We start from the raw sequence: 18,267 nt of genomic DNA, 5'->3' as shown, positions 1-18,267 counted from the left end.
ATTCATCGGATCTTCCTGAATGTACTGCAAAAAGCCATGTACTCAAATTTCACCTGTTTTGAAGATACTTGGTTTGTAATGAGCTTTAGTTTTGTTCTCTAAATCCAGTGGCTGTCTGATAACCCAAATTTATAAAAAGGGGGAATGAGTAAAAAAAATGCAGAACTGCATTTCAGTTCAAGCTGAAAATAGGGAACACTTTCTCAGCTTAGCAAATTACTTTGTAACTTAGACAAATTACTTAATGTTGCAGTAATAGATTTCATAAATACATAAGTGAAATAGAATCATAGAATCATAGAATCATCTAGGTTGGAAAAGACCTTTAAGATCATCCAGTCCAACCATTAACCTACACTACCAAGCCCACTCTAGACTAATCAAGGGTAGACCAGACTAAACCATATCCCGAAGTGCCACATCTACCTGTTTTTTAAACGCCTCCAGGGATGGTGACTCCACCACCTCTCTGGGCAGCCTGTTCCAATGCCTGACCACCCTTTCCGTAAAGAAATTTTTCCTAATTTCCAGTCTAAACCTCCCCTGGCGCAGCTTAAGCCCATTTCCTCTTGTCCTATCGCTAGCTACTTGGGAGAAGAGACCAACACCCACCTCACTACAACCTCCTTTCAGGTAGTTGTAGAGAGCGATAAGGTCTCCCCTCAGCCTCCTCTTCTCCAGGCTAAACAACCCCAGTTCCCTCAGCCGCTCCTCATAAGACTTGTTCTCCAGACCCTTCACCAGCTTCGTTGCCCGCCTCTGAACACGCTCCAGCACCTCAATGTCTTTCTTGTATTGAGGGGCCCAAAACTGGACACAGTATTCCAGGTGCAGCCTCACCAGCGCCGAGTACAGGGGGACAATCACCTCCCTGCTCCTGCTGGCCACAGCATTCCTGATACAAGCCAGGATACTGTTGGCCTTCTTGGCCACCTGGGCACACTGCTGGCTCATGTTCAGCCGGCTATCTACCAACACCCCCAGGTCCTTTTCGGCCAGGCAGCTTTCCAGCCACTCCTCCCCAAGCCTGTAGCGTTGCATGGGGTTGTTGTGACCGAAGTGCAGGACCCGGCACTTGGCCTTGTTGAACCTCATACAGTTGGCCACGGCCCATCAATCCAGTCTGTCCAGGTCCCCCTGCAGGGCCATCCTACCCTCGAGCAGATCGACACTCCCACACAAGTGCATTAAAAAACCCTGAAGAGCTAAGGTCCTGTAAGCCTTTGTTTCAGACTGTGGCTTGGAAAGATGGGATCTGTCTCACTTTATGCCTCATCTAAATTTTAAATTACACTTCCCCCAAGATGAGCCGAAGAGAAGGGCAGGATGAATTACCTTCAAGAAGTTCCTGCTTCATTCCTGGGTGACTGAGAGGGTCTAGACAAATGGCCCGTGCTCGGCATCTGCTCACTGGAACAGAAGTAGCTGAATTCCACCCAGAAAGCTTATTTAACATAGGGGAAAAAGAATGCACTTATTTCATGAGTGCCGAGAGGCATTACAAACAGCAAGTCCTTGGAAGGAAGTGCAAGCTGTTGTTACTGATTCCTGAACAGAATGAAGGGGCAGAGGAGCATAGAGCAGTTCTGCAGAAAGGTTTGCAAGGTACAGAGCTCTAACAACTTACTGTTGTACTTCTTAGAAGGGATCTCTTCAGTTACATGAACATGTACATTTGAAGGTGATATCCAAGTAGATCATAGAATTGTTTAGGTTGGAAAAGACTTTTAAGATCATTCAGTCCAACCATTAACCTAACATTACCAAGTCCACCACTAAACCAATTATATTTGGGGACTTTGAATTGCTGAACTATTTTTGAGATGTATTCTTTAAAAAACAAAAAAACCCACAAACCAAACAAAAAAACCCCTCCATACCTGGGGTGCCAAACATTTAAGAGCTGAAGCAGAACTTGGCTGGAGTTAAAATTATTAGTTATATCACTCTTACTAACTTGTATGAAACAATGTATGTGGCTTTATTCCTTCCTGTCATTAACTCTTCCCACCTCCTCCCATTAGCACATACCTACAGTAAAACCTTGCCAAAGCCCTACTGTACTGTTGACATGTTGTAAAAGAGTCATAAGTCTCAGTATTAGTTTTAACTGTTAAAGCTCTGGATACGTGTCAGGTACTTGTTTGCCTGTCTCTGCCCCTCATAAAAACCACCCCACTCCCAAAATAAATAAATAAACAAACACAACCCAAAACACCCAAGCATGGACCTTGGAGAGTATTGATGTTTCATGGCATCTCAAGCATTTTAAAGTATTGCTGGTGTCTTTTCAAAACTGGCATGCATGTAGAAAGTTGTCTCATTTGCTGTCATTTAAAGTCATTATGCCTCTGTCCTATCTGTGTAACGTTTGACTGCTGCCGTGGTAGATTTGTTGCTGCATGTCACCTTACTGAACTGTTTGCATTAAACTAGTACGCTCTTAACTCTCTCGTTTTCAGAAGAAATGACCTAGCCTGCAGGCCTCACTCCTGGCACGCAACCAAATTTACAGAAAGTCAGCCTGAGACAGCCACGCCACACCTTTCCTCATCCAATGCCTGTGCTTCCTGGCACTCCCGGTATCATGCAAGGTGAGTCCCCATTTAAGTTACACACATTAAGCTCCAACAGCAAGACAATAATAATGTAGGTCATGACATTGAGTGTTTTTTTAAAACTATGAATGCAGAATGATTGTATTGTACGTCTTTAGTATTGCCTGTCCTTTCAATGCTTGAAGGGGGAGCATGGGAAATTTGACATATGGATGAGTGGATTTCAGAAACAGCATACGATATGTGCGTGTGACTGAAAGGTAAGAAACCAGCTTTAAAGGCACTCAAAAGGCTATGTTTCTTGCTCTGCATTTTCTTTCAGTGTCCACTGGTAAAATTCTAAGCGTTTGTAAGCAAAAAGAAACCATTAGAATTAACATACTTAAAGTGAAATAGTAAAGGGAGAAGAAATTGGAAAATACTGTTTCAGACTATTGAAAAGCCTTTTCCTAAAGGGAGGGTGCAGAATGTTTTCCTGTTGGACTTTAAGGCATTACTGGTTTTATTAGTTAAACCGTCTTTCTGTAATCTGATCTTCCCTACAGCTGCGCTCTTGCTTGTATAGAGAGGTAGTAAGACCAGTGATTTTCAGTCCGTGTTTAAATTGTTTATATTTGTTAGGTCTCATTCAGCACTAGGGGAAAAAGGCTGGGACCCATGCAGTTTTAGTTGTGAAACTTTAAAATTTTAGGTAACACCTGTTTGTGTCTGGTTGCAGGTTCTTGTTTGTTTCCTGCTTGTGGGTGACATTCTTCAGCCTTTTCACAAGGGTTTTTTGTTTTGGTTTTGTTCCCCCCCCCTTTTGTTGCTTTTTTTCTTCTCAGTTCCCTTTGGGCCATAGTTAACACTGACCATTACAGAAAATGAGTCTGGTACGCAATCCCAGTTTGGAAAGTAGGCTTGTGTTTTCTATACTTACTGCTATACATTCTCTGTCATTACTTATTGATGTTAATTTATCGTGGTAGTTAAAACAAAAGAACATTCATACTTTAAGATTTTGTTTTATTTTTCATGTCATTTTTACAATCGCTACATCATTTGTTTTCTTAAGAAGCTCCCTACTGTTCTTAAAATAACTTGCTATCTGCCCTTGAATAAAGTATGAATGTTAACATTTAGACAGAAAGGTTTTTTTAAATGCATTTTATAATGCTTCATTAGCAGAAGTTTTAGCACATTATATTTCTCAAATCCTTGATTATAATTGCTGCTGTTTTACACTGATTTAGAGAGTTTATATTTAAATTTCATGTTGGTGGACTGAATTAGATTTATAGATTTGAAGACAGTAAAAGTCTTTGTACATAGAAACAAAATTGAGAAATTTTTGAAAACTTTGTACAGTTCCTAGTTGCAATGCTAACTCAAGAGTATTTCTACTTTTGATCTACAGAGGCTTCTGACAGAGCTGTAAATCAATATATGCTTCCTGTTTTTCCTGATGGTTGTCCTTGTACCTTGTGAAAGTAAAATATTACAAGACACATGCCTCAAAGTGTGATTTGATAGGAGCTGGGTGAATCACAATATTTAAAAAAGAAAAAAAAATTTGGTTTGAGGCCAGTTTGAAATGAGCTTTGGGTCAGAAATTGTGGGTGTAAAGGAAAAGGGGGAGGGGAACAGAGCAATCCTCTCCCCCCACATTTCAGGAATAGCAGCAACTGCTAGTGGACATCAATGTTAACAAACAGGGCAAATTCTGCTTTCTTAGATGCTGCTGAAAGATTTAGTGGCTTTAGCACAGTCTAATACCAGGGTTCCCAGGGCACTGTTATCCTGAACCCCTTGGCTGCCTATGCTGCCCACTTGAAAGGTGATGTGTTTGGGAGATCTGTCAGTCCTGGCGTCTGTTGCCCAAGACAGTTTCAGTGGCAGAGCTGACTTCAGACTGCGGCTGCTGGAGGCCCAGCACTCCCAGAGTGCCAGCCCAAGGATTTGGGTATTTTGACGATCCCAGTTGCAGAGGGGGGTTCTTTGGGCTTGCTCATCTGCAAAAAGAGAAGGTGAGCAGCTTCAGAGATTCCCCACTTTCAAAGTACAATTCACAAAACCGTGAAGCACTGTGCACTCCTAAGTCAAGCACCAAGCTGAATGGGATGCACAGCAATCAGTAGCTGAAAGCAGCAGTATGCAAAGAGATAATAGAAATAGCCACAGGAGGGTATATTTCTAGCCCAAGGATCCCATCGTTGGGCTATTTCTGGAATTTCTTGTCCTTCCTTGAGCTAAGCATCTGAGATTGGTATTCACAGCCTAAAATCTCTTCTGAATGTGCCTGCCTGCATTCTCTCTGCGAGTGTGAAAACTAAACCACTTGTAAAACATGGAGAGTTCAATCAGGGGGAGAGATGCTTTCGCTCTCTTCCAAGCAGGTTATACCTCAGTTTTGCGTGTTGGGGGGGTGGGGTGCAGCTGGACAAAACAACCTGCTGAAAATTGTCCTTACTACCTAGGTAGATGCTAGATTAAGCTATGGGTAGTGTGATTTGGTTTGGTTGGGGGGGGGAGGCGGGGGGGGGGGTTGGTTGGTTTTGGGGGGAGTTTTTTGCCAGCCTGTTGAATTTGGACCTTTGAGAAGGTGCATCAGGCTAGAGGAAGACAGACCGGAAGAGACTGTACCAGTGTAGGCAGGAGAGAGGGTAGTTCTGGAGCCCAGCTCTCCACACCCACCACTACATGTGCTTTTTTTATCATGTGACTTTCATTCAAAAACTGTAAGCTATCTTGAGGGCACTAGGCCATCTCCAGGTGCCTCTCACACAAGGCTGGAAAGTTAGACCTTGCAAGCTTTTGGTGCCTTGATTTCCCTCTGACTCTTCTGCTGTCTTTTTCACAGAAGTCTTAACAATGTGGATGCAGACATTTTTGCTAACCCACCCTAGACTAAGGCTGTGTGTGCTTTTCTGGGAGGTGTGGTTATGAACTATCTTAAGTTGCTGAAAGTTTAGACCCTGCATTTTCTTCCAGTAGGATATACAATAATAGAGGACATTATAATTTTTTTTTTTTTTTTGTGCCCCTGGGTGTGCAGTTGAAACCAACAACCTCTTCTACTTCATTCTGGCCTTACCAGGTGTGGGTGTGAGGCAAGTATGCTTTGAGAAGGCTGCTTAAACTGAGTATTTGGGACAATTAGTGTGGTCTGAATGTGGTCTGATTTACTGAGATGATGTCATTTCTGGGAGGGCCCAGAAGCAGAAACTCATGCCCCAGGGTTGGGGGGTGTGCTTATTGGCCAAAGTGGCCAAGGGTGGTGTGTGTAGATTATTCCTGGACTTTACCTTCCGGACTTTGACCAGCAGTGTAGGTGCTTTTGTGAATCCACTCTAAAAAAGCCATTGAGAGAAGGATATCCTGGGATACCAGGCTCAGGCAGAGAAATGGCTTTTGGACTCACTTCCATAACAGGGTTCATGGGAGGGTTGCCCTGCAGTTAAGGACCACAGGAGGCCGTGCTGTGCAGTAACACACCATCAGAAACTTTCCTGTCCTTTCTTTGAAGCTTTTGCTGCATCTGCTGGGTTTCCATTAGGCACCTTCTAGCAGGGCTTTGACTTCTTATGCTGATAGTCTCTGCTTCACAGTTGATACCAGCAGATCTACATGAGACTTGTAAATTGAGGCTTTCCTGCACAAGTGTCATCGTCATCTTCACTTTAATTGATGCCCAGTATCTCCTTAGTGTTAAAGGGCGGGGGGGGGGGGGGGAAGGGGGGTGGGGGAGGAATATCAGCAATTTATAGCAATTCTTCATTAACAAAGGAGATCCTAATAGTAATAATGACCAGAACACTTTTTACATGAACCACAGTGTCTGCCTAAGAAGACAATTAAGACCTTTTTAAGTATTCAGCAAGATGTTTTAAAATGCTGAAAATAAAAGAATGAAAGAACAAAAAACCCACAAGATGAGGCCAGTGCTAGTGTATCTCATTAATAAAATGCTCTTAGAAAATAAGCACAAAGTATACCTTCTCTTATTTCACATAAATTGCTTTTGACCATGTTGTATTAAAAAAGTTACAAAGGCTATACAAATAGAGTTACAAAGGCTACAGTAATAGAGGGGGAAAAAAACCAATTCTCATGTTAATTCTGAATTCCATAGAACTGTTTAGTTGACCTTTGCAATATTTTTGACAGAAAAACAAGATCTTTATCACTCTTTGTATTTTTTACGTGGACTAATCTAATTTCATTGCTAGCTTTCACAGGTTTCTTTACTGCACAAGATTTGATAGATGCTTCATATAATTATAGCTACAGGGAAGTGGAATAATTCTGGGATTTCTACCAAGGGGCTTTGCATGCAAGGGCAAGAATATTAATTTGGTATATAAAAGCAGGAGGGGCTGCCAGTGAAGTTCAAACAGGGAGATGTGATGAGAATAATTGGAAAGACTATCGTCTCAGCATCAGTGTGTTGGATTGACAGGAGGTGGGTGCTGTGAAAGGTACAAAAGAAAGAAAACAGAACAAAAAAGACTGGGTAGGAAAACAACAGAAGCAGCAAGATTTTGAAGTAGCATCCTAGGCAAATGATCCAGAGAAAGTACAGTGTTGAAGATGACATTTCTATAGAGGAAAGAGTGGCAGAGGGGAACTGGTGGCAGTAAGGATTCTTGAAGGAAGGTCAGAAGTTTAGTGTTGGCCATGCAGAGCTGGCTCTGGCATCTCCTCCTGACATTTTGCTGTCAGTGTTGTGGAACTGGGTGGAATTGAATGACACTGTTGTAAGGCTGTCAGCCTGAGAGTAGTTTGAAACCACATTAGCAAGGTGCATGTGGAGGCTCAGAACTAAATGGTGGCATTTGAGGCAAATGTTTTCAGTCAACCTCCATTTAGAAATGAAAATATTAAATGAATGGGCAGTTTTGGATGAGCGGGACAAAGGAATAACTGTATGGGCTGAAGAAGTTTAGAGTAGGATTACAAAAGATGAACGGGGAAGTATGTGAGTTTAATAGCTGGAAGAATTGGGGTGCCTGGAAAATAAGCTGAAAAATGAATTGGTGTTTGTCCTGGGAAAGAGGGAGCTAATGGAGCTCAAACTAAATTTGTCTAAAAGTAAAGTCAGCAAAATCAACTATTTGCAGAGGGAGAGGGGAACCTTCAAGCAAATAAATGGGTATTACTTATTGGTAAACTTAAAAGGGAAGTTGAGTTAGTTATTAAGGTTTCAAGCTTTGAATCAGTGGCAGAGTATAAAGATAAAGCCCCGACTTTGTGTTGAAACTTCCAGTTTTATTGGGTGGTTTGCCTTGAGTAAGTGCTAAGCAGATGGATCTTAACCAGTGTTAGTAAAATTGGTGGCTACATATTTATAATTATGTTGTGGCATTTTTTGACTGGTATATTTATGCTGCATCTTTTTGTTTCTTTCCTACCATAGTTGTTCTTCTCATGACCTGTCAAACTCGTGGGATCAGTCAAGTCTACATCGCACTTCTGACCAATTCAGCTCTTTGGGAAGTATGGACAGCTGGGACCACACTCCACAAGTAGCCCAGTACGGAAGACTTTCTTCTGCAAGGTCCAATAGTAGCATTGATCATCTAGGGAGCCAAAGTAAGCGTGATTCAGCCTACGGGTCTTTCTCCACGAGTTCTAGCACCCCTGACCACACTCTATCCAATGCAGACACTTCTTCAACAGAGAACATGTTATACAAAGTAGGCCACTGGGAGACTGCTAAGCATGGAAACAAGTCTGGCCAGTTCTTGAATGACAACAGTGGAACAGAGGACAAACCTGGGTATTTGCCAGCTCCCATCCAATACGAGAACAACAAAAGTCCTAGAATAGAGGAACACCCCGATGGCAAGCTCACTAGCTCTGGAAGATCCAGTTTTGGACCTGTCTGGTATGTTCCCGATAAGAAGAAGTCTTCGTCTCCTCCCCCCCCACCTCCACCTCTTCGTAGTGACAGCTTTGCTGCTACCAAAGGCCATGAGAAAGCCCATGGCCCTCTGTATTCAGAGGGTGCCAGCACGCAGCACTTTACAGCCCTGAACCGGTCTCAGCCCAGGAGTGACTGGAATGTGGAAACTGTGGAGCAGCAGCGGTGGTCCTCCAGAGCGTGTGACAGGAGGGTCAGCAACTCAAATTATAAATCTGATCTCAGTTCAGAACACAGTTTTTCTTCAACTGGTGAAAGGTACCATAGTAATGCAGGAACTGTGAACAAACTGCAGTCGTCCCTGTCCAGCACTGATGTTCGGTTTGCACAGCCTACTTACAGTTATCATCACCAGCACCAGTACAGTGATGAAAGCACTTTTTTTCACAACGCAAGAACCTTAGCTGCACCTAAAGATCAGCAACATTATCTGTCCTATAGTGGCATTCAGGAGTTACCTACAGATCATCTTCATGGCTACAGTCCAAACCAAGCCAGTCTGCTCAACAATTCCTCTTCTTCAAACAGTGCTGCTGAACAGAAGGTGGACAACACTGGACAGAGTCGCTATTATTGTGTGACAGCAAAACAGCCTGCTCAGGGAAGCTCAAAGCCACTACAACACAAGGACGACAGCTGGAAACCTGCAGTGGGGACTGATGCATCGCTTGGACCTCACGAAAATCCTGCAGTTGTCACGATGGCCCAAAAACCAAAATACTATCTACCTCAACAATCTGTTGAATCTTCACTGAAAGGGTGTGAGAACAGTAGTCATTACCCAGTGGACAGAGAGGGGGATGCTAGGTGTGCTGTAGTAGAAGAAGCTAAAAAGCCCAATCATACTGAAAAGTCTGGACAAAAGAAAAACTTCGAGAGCAGCCCCGAGGAAAGTGAAACTAGGTACTGTCAACAGGAGTATGTAAAGGGCTGTGTTCTTACCACTGAAAACAGATCTGCTCAGAAAGATTTTAGGTGGGGGAAAGATGAAACTAGCAAGATTTCTCCTCAGAAGACCCCGATGTTGCACTCTTTAGCTCAGGAAGGGAAAAAACAGACTGACAACAGCCCGGAAGCGGTAACAGAGCGACAGGCCCCATTTGACACTCACTTGTCTAAACAGGCACGAAGGAGTGATCGTTTTGCAACAACCCTGAGAAATGAGATCCAAATGAGAAGAGCGAAGCTTCAGAAAAGTAGAAGCACTGCTACATTAGTAGGGTCATCTGAAACAGAGGAGTGCAATGAGACCTGGAAGCCAGAGTCAGCAGAAAATGTCACCACCTCCCCAGACACTAACTTTACCAGCACCTACAAAGATCACCTCAAGGAAGCACAGGCCAGGGTTCTGAGGGCGACATCCTTCAAACGGCGGGACTTGGAGCCCAGCCCCGCTGAATATCTCCCCAGGTCACCCGAGCGGAAAACCGGTAGTTACAACTCTTCGTTATTGGCTTTGGTTTCTGAAGATGCCTCTGGATTCCTCGAGGCTACACAAGCTAAACCGAACCCTACAGGGAGTGGCACTCATCACGTTTCTCGCATCGGAGCCAGGAAGAGGTTCACAACAGAGCAAAAACTGAAGTCTTACTCTGAACCGGAGAAGATGAATGAGGTGGGGATGTCAGAAGATGAGTGCCGTGCTTATTGCCGTCCAAATACATCTGAAGAAGCCCTGGGCTCTTTTGCAGACAGGTGGAAATTTTTTGAAGAGACAAGTAAGCCTGCATGTAGGAAGTTGGCACAGAAACCAGCTCCCCATAGTCTAGCTGAGGGACAGCCCGAGAGGTCAGATAGGAAAGCTCACAGTGGACAAGAGGGAGAGGAGTCATGGTATGAGAGAAGAGGTCGGGCAGCTTCTGTTGGTCTTGAAACTACACATGCTTCAAAAGACAATGTCCACCATAGTAGCAGCAATAAGACTGCTGATAGGATTGTGAAATCTGAACAGCCGCAACGCCTGGGAACCTTTGCAGAGTATCAGGCGTCGTGGAAGGAGCAGCGGAAGCTGATAGAGCCAAGGAGCTCCGGAAGGTACCATTCAGCTGATAATATCCTTGATGCAGGCCATGAACAACATGAGAAACCCCAGTACACCCATGAGAGGTCTAGATCGTCCCCTTCTACTGATTTTTACAAACAGGTACAAGCGTCTTTCGCATTATCCTTTAAATTGCCCCAGGTGGGCAGGGCAGGAGAGTGGTGGAGGGGGAGTCAGATAATTTTAATGAAAATTTCCAGTTTAGGAGCACAATGTAGTGTGGTGTTTGCCTTTTGTCAGTAAGGGAAAAATTGTTATAGGTAAATGAAGTTATAATTTGAACGTTTAATTTATGTATATATAAATTGTTATAAGTGAAATGAAGAAGATCAAAGTTTGTATTGCACAGGAATTGAGTGTAGCAAAGAGCAATTGGATCAAGTAATTTCTTGTGTGTTGTAGCCAGATGGAAGAAAACAACCTGGTTGATTCGATAATATTCTCTTTTTTACAGTAGAGGTATAGGAGGGTCAAAGCAATCTTCACCCAGAGTTATTTCTTCATTAGTGTGGCTGCCTTCCCCATTTTAAGGCTTTCAGTTCTCTGAAACTGTGAAGAAAAATGTTCCAAGGGGAAATAACGTCTACTTTTGCCCAATTTTGTTAATGGTCTAATTGCTTTCCATGGATTTCCTCTTTTATTCTAAACTTGCATGATGCAAAAGCTACATATGACAAAACTTCTGCCTAATAAAGTTTAGACATTAAAAATATGCCTGTTAATGTTAAAGCTACACAACAGCAACAAATGAAACTGCTTCGTGTTTTATTTTATGTCAGCTTGCTTGATTTAAGATGTATAAATTTATCCTTTAGAGAGATGCCAAATGTCTGTTCAACTTGCAAGTAAATATTAAGTTAATTTTTAACTGAGCAGGTTGAATGGTTGGCAGGTGGCAGGGGAAGTAAACAGAGAAACCAAGTCTCTTTAAGTTCTCTGTTTAAAAGACGTTGTTCAAGCTGCTACAAGATTGCCTGGTAGGAGTCGTAGTGTGTTCAACCTGTGTTGAACTTCACCTTATGCAAGAAAAGAATTGAGGCAATATAGTTGTATATTATTTTTTCCTTTTTGATTCTTGGTAAAAACATTGCATACATACATACACGCACATCCACACAGCACCTCTGTGTGTGTGTATATACAGGGAGTAGAATGAGAATAGTCCAAAAAGAAACAAAATATGTTGGTCTCTGAAAGTTGTGGATTCTTTTTCTTTAAGTTTTTTGTGTCTTTAAGTTTTGCAAAAGTTATTTTTGAACTCTATGTGCAGACTTAACTATGTGGATAATTTGCTAGGGTAGAGATTCCAAGCACTGGAAATACTCACCTGGAAGTTATTTTGAAAATTAAATTAACTAAATTATTAAATAATTGCCTACCCAGCAGAAAAATCATCATATAATCTATTCCATGTATGCATTTCTGGTTTATTAGTCAGTGCCTTTAAGTTCAGTATAGGCCTCCTGAGGCAAAAAGCAGACACCTGTTTAGGCACCTGGAAAATATGGTGATAAGTGCATTGAAGATGCTTACAACAGGCTGAAGTAAATAAAGATGTTCTTTCGCATATATGATTCAGATGATTCCAGTGCTAATGCGCAATTAAATTTCCTGTAGGTTCAGTGTTTGTAATGCAAAGCTATGCTTTGGGTGTGGTTGTTTGAAGATAGTGAGATAATAAACTTCTGGAACAGCGATGTGGTGTGTTTTACTGAGAAACTAAAGTACGCACTCAGGGGTTCAAAAGCTGGTGCGTACTTGCCTCTTCTAAAATGCGAGCAACTCATCTGTAACTTCTTTGCCGCATATTTTTTTGTCTTTGCCAAATGGAAGTTGCAAAGGTTTATATAAATGTTAAGCTCTTCTGTAAATCAGCAAAGTAGAGCAGTAACTCGAGCACGGCCAGGTCGGTAGTGCTGCGCAAGAGGTCACATAGCATACTGTACCATTTAAAACCAAACAGGCTTAAGACATGCTATGCTGTTGACTTCATGTATATTCAAACAGAGCAAACCCACAAATAAGAGGTTCCATAATCATAGATTTTTCAGGAGTCTGAAACATGATGACTTGGTGTCTTACTTGTGCTATAAACCACTTTTAGGAAGTCTCAGTTGAAGTAAGGAGGCAAGCAGAGGATTTAAAGGAAGATGGGGAGCATATTTTCTCTAAAGTTAACAATCTGGATGAAAGGAACTGCACTGTAAGGTAAGTATTTCTTAATTTCTGGCTTTAAGAGATTTGTTGTGACAACTCTGATCTGATCTTTTCCTGACCCAAACTGGAGGGTTTGCTATGATGATTTGGGATTTTTTGTAATGCCTTTTTCCCTTGTTTCCCTCCTTCTTGCCACATACTTCAACGTGCCTGACAGAATTAACATTGGGACTGAAATTTATGGGGACTCTAGGGTGAGCTTGAAGAAATTGTCAAGTGTTGAGTGTATTACAGTTTGTTCAAAGCCAGATGATTCTTATTAATGTGCGTGAAATGATTTGGATATTTTTCATATTTATCAGTTACAGGTTTTTGGTGGGAGGGAGGAAATGCTTAAGGTTTCCCAAAAGAGTTTTCTAGTATTCTCCTTGGCAAAGACAGCATGCTACTGGAACACAGTAGTGCTGTAAATTGGACTTTTCTCTACTTGTGCCTTTACAGAATGCAGTGCATGAACAGAAACCACCAAAAGTATTTTCCCATTTGATCAGCTCTGCTTTTCTCTGTTAATTCATGTTTGAATTAAACTGTACAATATTTTCAGACCCTTTTCAAATGTATGACTGTATGCCCAATGCAGTTCAAGTCCTTAAATGTGTAGCACACAGCTGGGTGCCCTCCTCCTGGCCCGCAGTTTGCCGGAGCTGTTGTAATGTAAGCAGTGATTTCAGTGATCGCTGATACTGCGGCTGCTTAAGCGGCATGTGGCAGCTGAACTGAGATTGTGCACACACTGCTGTTGCTGGGTTTGATAGCTCCATTTTTTGTATCAGAAGAAACACATGTATAGGAAAAAATAATTTCTACGGGCTTTCCTCAGTTCTATAAGTGGTATTAATCTCTCAAGGGGAGAGAAAATTATGAACTGTAGCAAACACGTACTCTAGTTGTGACCATAAAAGCTTGTAAAAAATTAGTATTTATTTGTGGTTTTATACAGTTGTATTTTGCACTGCTTGTGGCCCAGCTGAAGAGACCATCTGCTATTTCTCGAATTCTTTGTAGCCCTTTGTACTTACCATAGTGATTTCAAAATGAATAGCCCATGAGGGTGTGAATGTGTGCGCACGCGTGTGGAGGGGAGATTGGGCTGGAGGGGAGGGAAGGAGGGGGAGGCAGCGGCACAATCAGCCGGGAGCAGACGTGCTTCTGTAGGCAGACAGCATCTCTGGACAAGTAAAATGATTTCCATCCACCAGTACTGAACCCTAGTCACAAAAGCATGTGAATAATACTCCTACGCCAGCATTTTAGCAGTGTTCGTGCAGCACAATTCTTGCTTTATAATCGCAGCATCCATGAAAATCACATGACTGGGCACCAGCTGCAATAACTTTTTTTTTTTTTTTTTTTTGTTAAGCCAAAGCCTATTTTGACATACTATTTCAGCTGTAGTATTTGGCCATTTCACTGTATTACAGGAGTTTTGGTAAGATGGTCTCTTTCACAGTCTTTCCCTCAGGACTTGTGCTATGCAGAGGGCTTATATGTCTTCTGTATTCAAAAAAACTAACTAAACAAAATCTCTCATTTGGGCATTTAATTCCTGTGTTGTGAACTGCCACTGCATGATATGAATGGCTGTCCTATGGGAAAGAATATGTATTTCCATGTGCTCTTTTTTTAACAAGGCATTCCCGTGCTGAAAAGGAACTGGACTCATCATGACATGAATTGATTTTTGTGATTTTTGAGCTGCCCTAAAGGCATTTGGTTTCCTACTTTTAAAAGCTAGCAATCTGCAAATGGCTAGCAAATCTGCCTAATCCATGGTGTATTCTAGACCATGCATATTAACCAAACCTAAGGTCTTCCTTGTGGTCATATTGAATATTTTCTTTGAAAATCTGGGTTTGGATTATATAGCTGACGGCCCTTATTTTGTGCTGCTGAGGCCTGTGTGCTGCTACAGTTGCCTTTGTGCTACCAAAGCCAGCGTGACTGGGCTGGACACAGGAACAGCCCTTCAGCATTTGTGTGGGTTAGATGTGCAGGGACCTAAACCGAGAGCCAGCTGTGGAGGCCACGGGTGCCTTCTCTGGGTTAGAGATGTCCAACGCTACAGGGTGCCTCAGGCCTCCCTCCCTACAGTTGTTTTGCAAAAAAATGAATAATTTGGGTTTTAAATAAACTTTGAATGTTTACTGTTACAGCTTCCCTAATTATTTTCAGGAGAAATGAGTCTTTTTTAATGTGCTTGAATCTAGAATGAAAAAGGGTTAGAGTATTGTAACAGCAAATGGTTAAAAAAGAAAAAAAAAAGTACTTGGTAAGCAATTTTTTTCTGCTGGGCTTTTTGCTGCTGGTTCACTTTGCTGTAGTATTTTTGTGTGTGTGTGTGTGTGCTCTTTTTTTAGCACACTCTTGCAAGACCTAAATTGACATCACTTCTGAAAGTTGGGGGTTTTTTAAAGTTGATGAAGATAATTTGTGAACTCCTTTCATCTTTGGGCTGTATTTTTCCCCTCTGAGATTACTGAGTGCTTCCAATGAATTCAGGTTGTTTCATCTCCCTTCTCAGAAAAGCTAGAACATGTTATTCCAAATTACAGTATTTAATAGCTTGGAGTATTATTTTTATAGGAGAAGAAAGCAGTGGTCCATAGTAGCCATTACATCTTTCATGCCAGAACCAAGCCACTCTTGTTATTAACTTACAGGCATGCAAACAGTCATCTGACATGAGCTGAATATTTTTATACTGAGGCTTGATGCAATTCTAAATATGTTTTTAACTTTAGGACTGCTTTAAAAGTGTTATATGAGGCTGACAATCTGGAAAACAAAAGTTGATGCTTTTTTGTGTTTAATGATGCTACTCTTTCTATTTCACATTAGTTACAAAAGCTTAGCTTTTTACAGATGTAGTCTGTCCTCTAAAAAGGTCCTTCTTTCTGTATGTGTCAAATGATATATGCTGGTTATATAATTAACTCCCCTGTAGATGTCTCCACAATTTCTAAACTGACATAGTCCTTCAAAAGGTTAAAGATGGAAATGTGTGCTCTGGCCTGTAGTCTGTGGCTTCCGGCAGGATGACACGGCACACATGAAAGTCAATCTGCATCAAAAGAATAGTGCTTTGTGATCTAATTCCTAAGGCTGCCATCTACTAGCGATGTTCACAGCCATTGCTCTTATTTACTTTCTAAGAACATTTGACTTGTATCGCAGTTACTTGTTTCTGCAATGTCTATGAAAATTACATAATTTCAAAAAGTGAAAAAGGATTTATGAGATCACAGGTTGCAGAAGACCTTTCAACCTTTAATAGGTGTCAAGTACAAGACCATGTGCATGTCAAGTGTGGGACCACAGCATTGACTCGACTCTAATTAAACACTATAAGACGTTTCTTTTAGACCTTTCATGCCTTACTAGTTGCTCCTGTCTCAGCTCTTGAAGGCAGAGGAACAGCCTTTACCATACAAAACCAAAGAGTCATTCTGGATGCCCAAGTTGCTCTAAATGGCCAAGTTTAATGTTCTAACCAGAACTATATAAGCAAAATGTTTTCACCTTCCTCCCTTTTCCTCTTGAGGAAGAAATGGTATAATCTTGGGTAAGTGCATCCTTACAAATCAATGAAAAATTACTTTGGCAAACATTTCATGCATGTATTAACAAGCTTCAATATTTTATGGTGTGAAAGAGGTCTAAGTTCTCTGTTCTACACTTCACCTACAGCTGTGGTAATTTTTCACGTAATTTCTTCTAAAGGAAAGAAATATTTCCTAGCAGTTTGCTAAGTATAGAATGACCTGACAAGTAGGAAAATAAAACCAAGTAGGAAAATTAAAAAAAAAAAAAAAGCATATTTTATAATTTACTTCCTAGTTGGTTTTAACTAATATGCAAAGTACTAACAATTTCTACGTTCATTTTATTAATAGAATCATAGAATGCTTTGGGTTGGAAAGGACCTTTAGAGGTCACCTAGCCCAACCCCCTGCAGTAAGCAGGGACAGCTTTAACCACATCAGGTTGCTCAGAGCCCCATCCAACCTGACCTTGAATGTTTCCAGGGATGGAGCCTCCACTACCTCTCTGGGCAACCTGTTCCAGTACTTCACCACCATCATTGTAAAAAAAATTTCTTTCTTATGTCTAGTCTAAATCTATTCTTCTTTCATTTAAAACCATTACTCCTTATTTCATTTATTTTTCTTCTTTTTTATTAAGGCCTGTTGTGACAGGACAAGGAGTAAGAGCTTATAAAGCTTATTCAAGAGCTTATAAAGTGAAGTGTCCTCTTTTTAAAATCAATTTAAGTATAATAAGGACTGTTATAAAGGTTTAAGTGCTCTTTTTTGAGGGAGATTAATTATTCAATTAAAGGGAGAAGACAACATGCTTTTCATGCAGCCAGAACATACCAGTTTGCTTGAAGTAATGCTTCAGATATCTGAATTCCTAATGATAATGAATTTACATGTGAAAATGCCTTCTTGCATGAAGTTAAAAATAAAAAATAAATTGCAGTTTTCTCTTAACAGCAAGTTGTGTGCAGCTGTTTGCCATCATCTGGAGGAAGTGCAGGAGAGCCAACGTGCATCCTCGCAGGCTCTTAGCTATTAACAAAGACTTCAAGAATGTGAGCTGCTGAAGCCCTTTCTATTTACATTAGCATTTTTTTATCATTAAGATATGGGTTATTAAGGCATCTGTCAGACCACTTTTTTTGCCAGTGATGTCACTGTATGTATCATATGGACTAATGGATGATGCAGTACAGTCTTGGGCTTTTTCAAAGTTTAGATTTTCTCTGAAACTGGGAGAACACTTCTGTTGCTCTTCCCATGCATATAGAGGCAACAAAGGAGAGAGAGAGTCAAGCAGCATCTATTCATGTATTAGGAATTCCCTGCCACCTTTCGTCGTCTTTAAATTTCTGTAAATACTTGTAATTAGTACAGATTTCATTGCCATGAATCACTATGTCCAGTGTGCTACTGTGACTGACTAATAACAGCTAAGTAAATATCACGCTTTGAGACAGCGTAACCTTGAATCACTGGTACATGAAGGAAGTTGATGGAAGTTGATTCTTAAGAACAGTCATGCTAGGGCAGGCCAAAGGTCTATCTAAGCAGGTTTCCTTTCTCTGAACAGTAGCAGATGCTCAGAGAAGACAAAAACAAGGCAAACACGGAGCCGTGCTGCTGGGTATCCTTGCCCAGCCTCTGTTGATCTGCAGCTAAGAGGTGCAATCCTAAGTATTTGTGGTTAACAGCCCTTGATGAATTTTTCATTCAGAAAAATGTCTAACTGGTTTTGGACCCACATCAACTTTTGACATCCATAGCTTCTTGTGCTGATGTGTTGTGAGAAAAAGCACCTCTTCTGCCGGGGGTGGGTGGGGTGTTTCCTCTGTGAAAGCTGTTGTATGGCTTTGCCCATCCTTATTTTCTTCTTCTGTGTCTTTCCGCATTCTCATATGTTCCTTTTGGAGCAGTGGGAGAACTGCAACAACATTAGGGTGCACTGTGAATTCATAAAGTAACATAATGTTTCCTTTATCTTGACTTTTTTCTTTTTTTCTTTCTGTG

The 18,267-nt window shown here is 41.3% G+C and overlaps 1 protein-coding gene across 3 annotated transcripts in view; it reads left to right on the top strand.

Annotated features, from left to right (window-relative positions):
- Positions 1-18,267, top strand: part of SHROOM2 (shroom family member 2) — a 125,441-nt gene that overhangs the window by 80,053 nt on the left and 27,121 nt on the right. For 2 of the 3 annotated variants that reach the window (XM_075720642.1, XM_075720635.1), the window contains 3 exons: positions 2,463-2,594; positions 7,954-10,603; positions 12,606-12,709. In XM_075720642.1, the coding sequence (XP_075576757.1) occupies positions 2,463-2,594; positions 7,954-10,603; positions 12,606-12,709 (2,886 nt within the window). Of the gene's footprint in view, positions 1-2,462; positions 2,595-4,930; positions 4,934-7,953; positions 10,604-12,605; positions 12,710-18,267 lie in introns of all 3 variants that reach the window. The other variant, XM_075720648.1, reaches the window with a different exon arrangement.

Source organism: Pelecanus crispus, chromosome 1, assembly GCF_030463565.1.
Source record: "Pelecanus crispus isolate bPelCri1 chromosome 1, bPelCri1.pri, whole genome shotgun sequence".
NCBI classification, from domain to species: domain Eukaryota; kingdom Metazoa; phylum Chordata; class Aves; order Pelecaniformes; family Pelecanidae; genus Pelecanus; species Pelecanus crispus.
The sequence above is the reverse complement of the archived record's forward strand: the minus strand, read 5'-3'. Positions and strand labels throughout refer to the sequence as shown.